This window comes from Glycine soja, chromosome 15 (assembly GCF_004193775.1).
Source record: "Glycine soja cultivar W05 chromosome 15, ASM419377v2, whole genome shotgun sequence".
Classification (NCBI taxonomy): domain Eukaryota; kingdom Viridiplantae; phylum Streptophyta; class Magnoliopsida; order Fabales; family Fabaceae; genus Glycine; species Glycine soja.
The window spans coordinates 49718644-49729055 of record NC_041016.1 but is presented as its reverse complement, the minus strand read 5'-3'; the positions used below and the strand labels follow the sequence as shown (position 1 = coordinate 49729055).

The 10412-nt window shown below is 33.2% G+C and overlaps 1 protein-coding gene across 1 annotated transcript; it reads right to left on the bottom strand.

The window, feature by feature from the left end:
* Positions 1–7837: 7837 nt before the first annotated feature.
* Positions 7838–10412, bottom strand: LOC114388454 (zinc transporter 1-like). Its single transcript, XM_028348949.1, has 3 exons — positions 9549–10412; positions 9072–9221; positions 7838–8212 (listed from the first exon to the last, which is right to left on the bottom strand). Exons 1-3 carry the CDS (start codon positions 10170–10172, stop codon positions 7907–7909), a joined length of 1080 nt encoding a protein of 359 aa, XP_028204750.1. The 5' UTR covers positions 10173–10412; the 3' UTR covers positions 7838–7906.

The following is a 10412-nucleotide window of genomic DNA, read 5'->3' as shown; positions in this document are numbered from 1 at the left end:
TGAAGTTGAAATTCACGAATGCGGTTGAACTTCCTGAGGCATGACAGTGTCCTATGCAAACCTCTTAGGATACAACATGAACGTCTTAGCAGAACTAAGATTACAAAACTCCCAAAAAAATGATTGACCCAAGAGTAAAGAGGGTGAAAGCTTAATAGAAGCAAGAAAATAGTTGACCCTATCTCCTTTTAAAATCACGTTCAAAGTCATCAGCCAACCTCTTTTTTTTTTTTTATCACCAATTATGAGCCTATAATTGCCATTGTCCCCCTCTTGATTCTCACTTTTATTGGTATTAATATGAAATTTGAATTTCAAAATTTTGAATTTAAATGTCATAACTTTCCTTGACCATTTAATTAAATCTTTTTTTAAGAAAATTATTTTGAAATAAATATTAAAATTACAACAACCCCACACATATTTCAAACTAATAAATTACATTTAATAAATAAAAGAAAATTCCTAGGTCAACATGAGGTGTAATGCATCGGACCTGATATAGCAAGCTATACGAACTAGACCTTGATAGGACTTAAACACACAGTGTAATTGGTGTAGTAGCTAGTTATATGAACCAAAGAAACTTGGCATGTTATAGTGGTCTACCAATCACAAGACACGCCCACGGTCTTTGTTGTTATCGTTATGTTGCGCTGCTAGGCCATGCCTGTGCCCAGTATTCATGAATGCTCTAGAGTTCTCGCCAAGATCTCATGCAAGTGGCCACACTTGACACTCATATAGGTGATTTCATCAAGTGCATGCTGCAAATCATACACCACCCATAAGGGATATGAAAATCATTAAAAAATTTATAAGATGTAAAGCTTCCTCAAACACATAAAGTTTACTATAAAGTTTATCATCTCATTAATGCAGCGCTAACACTTTCTCACATCATAGGAAAAAACTAAAAGTAAATTGATAGAAATCAATTTGAGTGTTAGCAGAACTGACAAGTGACTTGCTTTTATCCATATGAACCTTCTTCATGGGGTCTTCAATCACAAAGGTTGGGTTACCATCACTTGTTTGTTTTCAAGTGGCTTAAGTCTCATTCCCCTTGATGTTTCTAATCTCATATTCCTCCCTAAGGGTTTTGTTAAAGGATATACTAAGTTTCCTTCTGATTTCACATAATCTATGAAAATTGTTCCATCTTTTAGTAGTTGCTTAACCATATTATGTCTTAGTTGTATATATCTATTTTTCCCATTGAATGTTTTATTCTTAGCTATAGCTATCGCTGACTGAGAATCACAATGCATAGATATTGATGGGGTTGGTTTCATTCCCAAAGGAATGTTAGCTAATAAGTTTTCAACCACTCAGCCTCACTACCAGCCATTTCTAGAGCAACAAACTCTGACTCCATTGTTGATCTAGCAATACTAGTTTGTTTGGTTGATCTCCAAGCTACTGCACCACCACCAAGATTAAACACATAACCACTAGTGGATTTTGTCTCATCTGAATCAAAGATCCAGTTAGCATCACTATACCCTTCAAGTATTGCAGGAAATACACTGTATTCAATACCATAATTCATGGTACCTCTTAGATATCTCATGAGTCTAACAAGTGCATCCCAATCGTCCTAATTAGGACTATGTGTATATCTACTTAATCTACCTGTTGTATATGCAATATCAGCTCTAAAAAAGTTCATCAAATACAATAAGCTCCCAATGATTTGGGCATATTGAGTTTGAGCAATTGGTTCTCCTCTATTTTTCTTTAATTGAGAGTTAACATCATAAGGGGTACTCATTGACTTAAAGTTATAATATTTATACTTCCTAAGAAGTTTCTCAACATAATGCTCTTGGGATAATAATATACTATCTCCCTTCCTTATAATTTTAACTCCCAAAATAACACTTGCTTCATCCATGTCTTTCATATCAAATTTAGATACTAAGATTTAGTTTTAAAAACCATATCATTGCATGTACCAAAAATAAGCATGTCATCCACACACAAGCATATAATAACATGATCATCATTCACAGACTTTGTATACACGCATCTATCAGCATCACTACTAGAAAAACCGTCAACAAGTAAAGTCTCATTAAATTTTTCATGCCATTGTTTAGACGCTTGTTTTAAACCATATAGGGATTTCAAAAGTTTGCACACTTTGTTCTCTTGACCATCCACCACACACCCCTATGATGAATCACTAACTTATGGATTGCAACTAAGGCTATCAAAATCCTAATGGAGGAAATCCTTGTAACAGGTGCAAAGGTATTAAAGAAATTTATGTTAGGTTTCTAAGTAAATCCTTTAGCAACCAACCTTGCCTTGTACTTATCTATAGATCCATCAGGGTTATACTTCCTCTTAAAGATCCATTTACATCCAATTGGATTTGCACCCTCAGGTAGTTATACTAAAGTTCATGTATTATTCTTTTTAATAGAGTCAATATCAATCCTAAACATCTGAAGAACTAATAGCTTTTGAAAAACTTAAGGGATCATCCTTAATAAGATACGTATAAAAGTCATCTCCAAAAGATTTCTTTGTCCTATGTCTTTTACTTCTCCTCAAATCCTCACTTATAGGTTCACTATAGGTTTCAACTAGTTGTTCAAGACTAGAAACGGTATTGGAACTAGCCCTAGACTTAGGGAAAACATCTTCAAATAATTCAGCATTCTTAGTCTCCATGATGGTGTTGCACTCAATCATATCACTCTTAAGAACTAGAAATCTATAGGCAACACTATGTTCAACATAACCAATAAACAGACAATCTGAAGTCTTAGATCCTATTTTCCTTTTCTTTGGATTGGGTAACATCACTTTGGCTAGGCACCCCCACACTCTCAAATATTTAAGGTTTGGTTTATACCCTTTTCATAACTTATAAGGGCTTAAACCAGTTTTCTTATGTGGAATTCTATTTTGTAAAAAACAAGCAGTCAAGAGGGCTTCAACCCAAAGGTTGTTAGGAGTAGAGGAACTAACAAGTAAAACATTCATCATTTCCTTAAGGGTTCTATTTTTCCTTTCAACTACTCCATTTGACTAGGGTGAATATGGTGGGGTTATTTTGTGAACTATACCTTCCTTTTCACAAAAGTCATTAAACAAAGTGTACTCACCACCCCTATCAGATCTTAGCCTCTTGATTTTTCTATTCAATTGATTTTCAACTTCAGCATTATATGATAAGAACATATCAAGCGCTTCATCTTTGTATCTAATTAGATAAACTTTAGTATATCTAAAGTAATCATCTATAAAGGTTACAAAGTAACTTTTACCTCCCCTTGTCATAGTTTGTTTTAAATCAGCAAGATCTGAATGAATTAAGCCTAGCAATTCAGTTTCACATTGTACAAAAGGACATGATTTCTTAGTTAATTTTGATTCAACACATATTTCACATTTCTTACTTTGTTTGTCATGCATATTAATTAAACCTAGTCATTGCAATTTCATAACATACGTTGGATTAACATGAGTACAAAGAAACCCTGATCACAATAACCATTCCCCACAAATACATTATTCTTAGTCATAACTATCTTATCATACTCAAATGATATCTTTACCCCAACCTTTCCCAACAATACTACAGAAACAAGGTTAACTTTGATAGAGGGAACATGTAACGCATCATTCAAAGCTAGTGTTTTCTCAGATGTGAGCTTGAGAAGAACTTTCCATTTTCCTTGAATCACCAAGATAAACTTGTTCTTCTCCATCCCCCACAAAAGTGTAGGAGGTAAACATACTTTTATTAGCACTGATGTGCCAGTAGCCCCAAAGTCTACCACCCATTTGTTCACATTGGTGACAACATTCACTTAAGAAATGACCACAACAATAATGTCATCTCCTTTAACCAGGTTAGCCCTAGGCTTAAGAGGATTGTCATTTCTCACAACTCTATACCTGCACTGAGGAGCAAAATGTCCTGGCTTTGCACAAACAAATCAAGCTCTCTTTTTCTTGAAAGAAGGGTTAGAAGCAGAAGCATGTGGGTTATTATATTTGTACTTATTCTTGTTATTGTGATCAATTTTGTTGGCTTATCTCTTATGAAATGGTTTGTCTTGTACTGTGTTTGCCTTGGTAGACATTGCTTCGGTCCTTGCTGCAACACTTTCCTTCCTATTTGTATCTTCAATGATAATATGGGTGATAAGGTCTAGCAGTGACATCTGTTTGTGCCTGTGCTTTAACTGTTGTTTAGTTTGTCCAGGATTCCATCAACTTCACAATCAGGAGTTTAGAAATGAAATTGTCGGGCAGAGATATGTTTTTAGTCTTTAGGTCTTCCAGCAGCTTGTGGTATTTGTTGATTTGTACTTTGATGTCTTTTTCTTCGTTCATGATCCAACGATAGTAGTTGGCGATGATAAATCTCTGTCTGACCACATCCTTGACAGTGTATTTGAGTATGAGAGAGTCCCATATCTCTTTGGATTCCTTGTAGGAGCAATAGACATTGAAAAGATCATTAGACAAGGCACTTAACAAAATGTGATGACATACCTTATTGGCTTGGACCTATTGTTGAAGTTGACTGGCATCATTAGCGGTATCGGGTTTGATAGTAGTAATGTAACAAATAATCTTTTCAAATATGATCTCAATCCCCAATGACTTGCTTCAGTAATAACATCAATACATTTTCAATCATCATTTAATAAACCTAATGCATAACAAATCCTTAAATGTGGGAAAAATGACATTATTAATTGTTCGCATATCAAGATATGACTATGGTTCTCTTGAATAATTAAGCAAAAATCTCAAGTAATACAACTCTCCACTTCCTGGATGAGTAAATTACAATCTTTCATCTATTGTTTTTTTTTCTAGGACACAATTGATTTTCTTGTTGCTTCCAAACAAATTGAGACATAAACTGAGCATATAAAATATTTCTAGCTTCCAAATAAATTTTATGTGCATTCATCCATGCCAAAAACTTAGAAGTGTTTTTTTTAGCTTATGAACAACATCTTCAATGGCATATTCATTAAACAACACATGTCAAATTTGGAATGTTTTTCATCTTTCTAATAGTAGACAATTATACAAACTTGCTAGATTAATCAACACAACACAATCTTCTAAAATATGTTGTTGTGTTGTTTCTCATGCATTACATTAAATTAAAAAAAATAGTAAATAAAGAAAAAATATTCCCTTAAAAGATTGAAAATAATAAATAAAAGTTGAAGTTTACCTTGCAAATTTGTTATATTTATCATGTGCATGAAAATGTTGTCCACATTATTAGAAAGTGTTATTCTTTAACCATTTAAATCCAAACTGGTATTACATAAACACAAAATGTGTCCTTCCGGGGTTCTTTGATGTCCTTGAGGTATGAAGCTTGCACGTAATGCCACAAACACACAATATGTCCTTCATTTTCATTGACACGGCCACACCGCTAGACTTGGAAGAAGCAGAATTCTCCATTTAGTAACCTATAACAAGCAGATTAAATGAATGAATCAAGAAAAAATGCATTTAATCTTACATTCATATGTTAAACGTCACACATTCACATTCACCTTAAGATGGAACTTAAAATTCCTAATAATCTATTTCTTCAAAAAATCCATTGCATAATCATGACTATCTAATGATGTACTAAACAAATTGAGGAACAAATCACTCCATCTACAAATCCTTCACAAATAATTCAAACCCTAATCTCAAAACGAAAGATTATTACATAGTCAATCATCATTCGAAAGGAGTAACATTCCATTCTTAAAGAAGAGACTGTAATATATCTGCTTCCAATAAAACCCTTACAATAATGCCGTACAAACTTTATTGTATAGAATACTTAACAAAACAAAAGCAACAAAAGAAAAATAACTTACACAAATCAATAAAGCCCACTAAAGAAAGTGCATTGGTTATTCCTTCAACGCGCCTAAATGGTTCAACTACGCTTAGGTGACCAGTCGCACACACAAAAGGTGTTCCACACTACTATGACGGACTAAACCCACATAGAGAAGAACAAAGAAAATGATTGTCGACGAGCTTAGAAACAAAACCAAAGTAACAACTGTATCAAAGCTTCGTCTATGTTGCTATTGTCAGAGACAACCTAGCAGGAAGCAAAACACTTGTCCAATGCTTCACTGAAGGTAGCACAACACCCTTCATGGTTGGGCAATAAAAAAAATCAAAAATCATGTTAGTTTTTATTTGAAAATACCAAAATGCCCCTACATAACATCTCTTGTCCCCAAGTTATTCAAAGCCCCAACAAGGGGTCAAACACATGTGGCATGACATGGTTGGTCCACGTCAAACACTCACAGGTGCCCCTTATTCACAATGTGCATCAAAGGGAAGACCATCTATTTATGACACCTAAAGAGTTTGGCCTAATGGAAGCGCATTAGGTTCACAAGGCTTGAGAGTATATATAAAAATATTTCATAAGAAGATTTTTTACTCAATTCCTATGAAAAGCATTCCCTTGGATAGGGAATTTACCCATGTCACTCCAACCCCTTAGACCCTGAAATTTCACGGTTTTTCGGAATAAAACAAAACCTACAGAATAAAAAAAATTATATATCTATGCCGATTTAATTATCACATCATGGATTAAGCTTGTGATCAATTTTGCTAGAAAGTGTTTTAACAAGGACATGATGCATTTTTACATGCATGTCATGCTCCTTTAGTTATTATCCTAGTAATCTATGGTCAATTTGGCTTAGGTATCATTTAAGTTAAGGCATATCGTGATCTTTTTAATTGGGGAAACAAATTTGAATGTGGGGTGCTTATAAGAACTTGTTCTTTAGTGGTTGACGTCTGACGAACCACTAGTCCACAAGCTACGTAATCATTGTTTTTATTCCACTTGAATGTATCTTTTTTCTTTTACTAATTTGCTAATGACTACAAATTCGTTGTATTTGGACCTATCTCTACAAATACAACTATATTAGGACCTTCTAAATATTATACAAATATTTTAAGAAGAATACTATCTTACTACTATAAGTTGAGTTTTTATTTTTGAAAAAAAATTGATCACAAGCTTAATCCATGATATTTGTTAAAAATTAATAAATATTTATATTAATACTAATCAATAGTTGGTATAAGTCATACATTAAATAAATAAGCAATTTTTATTAATAGAATAAATGTAACATAAAAAATATGAATATGAATATTATATTTTAAGATTTTAATATTATAGTAAAATATTAATAAAATGATAAAATGTTTTTTAAAAAATTAATAAACATATAATAAGCATTTTAATGAACAATTTAATTAAAAGTCTCGATATCATATAAAAGTTTTTTGAGGGAAGATATGTTGTTCCAATTTAAACAGAAAAAGGCTTTCGACTCAAAAAGAATAAAATATTTGTTTAATACTAAGTCATAAAATTCATGTTGACTTTCTAATTTAATTTATTCATTTTGTCAAAAAAATTATTTTACTTTTGAATACTTAATAGATATTTTTCGCTTTTTGTTCCTCATCATCAATCATTGAAGGGTATAACTGAAAAAGCATTCAATACTCTATTTCTAATGTTATAAGTTCCTTGTAATTTGCGTTTGCGTTGGCGCATAAACTGCATTTCTATTTCTAGCTTCTCTGGTTGTGGTGCATATTTTGATGTGACACACTCTTATAAAGAAAATGAAGACAAAGAAATACCAAAAGTGAAGGGACAGAAAATTAAGCCAAAGAAAGAAAAGACTCTCTATTTGCTGAGTGATGTAAATTATTAAATTTCTATTTAAAATAAATAAATGATGAGAAGTAAGTGGTGGAGATATTTAAGTAAATTTAATAAAAAAGATAGAGAAAGAAAGTATATTTAATAATTATGAGAGATATATTTAACCATTAATAAAGTAAAACACCAAAATTAAGCCCATTTGGCCAATAGAGACATGCAACCTGCTCCTAAGAGAAGGGAAATATTTGCCCCTAGTTGGAGCTTCAAATTTTTCTGCAACCTTGGGCTCATAAAATCAGCTGCTAGCAAATCCACCAATGCCATGTAAATCAAAATTCCAGCAGAAGCAGAATTGAAAATCCCTTCAACAGTTAAAGCAGTAGGGCTATTCTCTTTGTACACACTTGACACCCCCATTCCAATTGCTATCCCAATTGGGGTTGTCAGTGAGAAAAAGGTTGCCATAATTGCCATAGACTTGGACTCAAACTTTGCCTGTCACAATTAACATAATTCTATTTTAGCATTGATGCTTATAAAAACATATAGGTGGTGTTTTTAGTTAGTCCCTTAAATTTAGAGTTAGTCATTTTTTTTTATAATCACAAAATAATTTTTTTATCCCTCCTACCTTATTTTTTTGGGTTTAGATGCACAATCTGTAACGGATTTTGACAGGCAAGAGAGACTAAAAAAGTATTTCACGAATTTAAGGAATTGAAAAATATAATTTTAATTTAAAAGTTAAAAAGACATACTCCTAAATTTAAAAAATTAAAAATATATTTAAGCATTTTCTTTTTAACACAGTAACCAACTTTAAAGTTATGTGAATAATTTAATGTCAGAACCAACCGAAAGCATGTCTTTTAAATCACTAGTGACTGTTTGGTCTTTCTCTTTTTCTTTCTTCATGAGCTAAAAAGGTTGGTTAGATGAAAATATAAGGATGTTGTCATCATGGCAATATTTTACAAGCCGGTGTGCTACTTTCCAAACTGGACATAAGACTCCACAGTCCACACTGAACTCAATTTTCTCTTCAGCTTGAAATTTATCACATATTAGTAATTTATCTTATATTAGTAAATGAATTCAACTTCATCTTTCAGTGTTTGTTTTCTAAACTACATGTATCGTTTGATAAGAAAAACAAAGACCTGAAAATTTAGTCCATGTTTATTAATAAGTTTTATCCTGAAAAATACTCATTTATTATTTTGTAAAAAACAATCTAAAAGAAAGTTGGAAAAGAAAAAAGAGATTATTCTTTCAAGATAAAAGTAGGGTCTTAATCATTTTGTAAGGAGCATGTAAGATGTATGAAATTATTATACCAACCAAATAGCAATACCTGAGATATGCAACCACCAAGCCCCATACCCTCAAAAAATTGATGGAAAGACAGGGCCACGAGGAGAGGCTTTATGGTATCAATGCTGCCTGCAGTACCCAATGATATTCCAATGATCACTGAATGGATCACTATTCCTATCTCCAACACCTAGCACACAAACCAATAAACCAAACTGAATATTGCCAACACAAAAAAACTCTAGTCCAACATATATAGGAGTATATAAAAAAAAAGGTACATATCAATAACTAAGGACTTGTTTGATTTTTAGTTAGGAAATTTTGAGCATACATTTAAAAAGTAAAGCCGAAAAAACTTTTTTAGCTTTCAGTTGGATCCCATTATTAATCAAAATTTGCTTCAATTTGTCTTAAAACTCAGAAGAGTTACTTTTGCAGACTCAGTTAGCAAAATAAAGTTCTTTCGAATTTAAGTTTGTAAATTTTAATCCAAACGTGCACTGAGTGATCTTACTTGTGATATGATGCGCTGCCTTATTACATCAGATGTAATTGAACCCTCAGAGGACACAGCTGATCCATGAGCATGACCATGTGTGGCATGTGTATGAACATGTATGTGACCAGAATGTTCATCTCCCATTTCCTCATCATCAGCAGGAACCTGCTTAGAGGGGTTAAAATGTTGCCTATGATAAAACCCTGTGGCAAATGAGTCCACCATTAAGGTCCCTATGGAGGACAACATGGCAACAAATCCAGTGAAGGGAAACTTGCCCCATGGATTTTCCTTAAGGCAAGGTGAAGTTAGGCTCTCATATGCCTCTGGAAGTATGTGCACAAACCCAGTTGCAAGAATCACCCCTGCAGCAAAGGCCTTAACCATGAAGAATATGTCATTCTTGGGGTTAAGTGTTGGGATTCTCTTGCTCAACAATGGGAGGCTCACCCCAAGAGCCCCAGCAACAAGCACAGAAGCAATTGAGCCAATTTTGTAGTGGAGGACTTCAATTGAGTCACTCTTTGTGGCCTCTATTGTGTCACAAGTGCAATCTCCTAAGGCCATGGTTGGTAAAAGGACAAAACAAACATAGAACAAGTTTGAGATGGTGTTTGAACATGCTTGAAAGTTCATCATTCTGATGGGAATTGAATTGGGATTGTCACAATTAAGTGAGTGAAGGAAGCTAGAGAGAGGGTTATGGAACTGTTGGTGCTACTAGCTATAAGTCTTGAGAAATGTTTTCATGATTGTTATTTTAAAGGGGGAAAAGCTAAGTTTGTACATTGACATTATGTTCGTTGGATGGGATCAAAGATCGCAATATATAAAAGACAAAAGGAGAGAAAATAAAAGCCACTCTGAGAGGCTTAAAAC

Coding starts and splice junctions, on each gene's coding strand:
- LOC114388454 (XM_028348949.1), bottom strand. CDS start 10,172: ATGATGAACTTTCAAGCATGTTCAAACACCATCTCAAACTTGTTCTAT. Junction 9,222..9,548: donor GGCAGCGCATCATATCACAA/GTAAGATCACTC, acceptor TTTGTGTGCTAG/GTGTTGGAGATAGGAATAGT. Junction 8,213..9,071: donor TTGGTGGTTGCATATCTCAG/GTATTGCTATTT, acceptor TAATTGTGACAG/GCAAAGTTTGAGTCCAAGTC.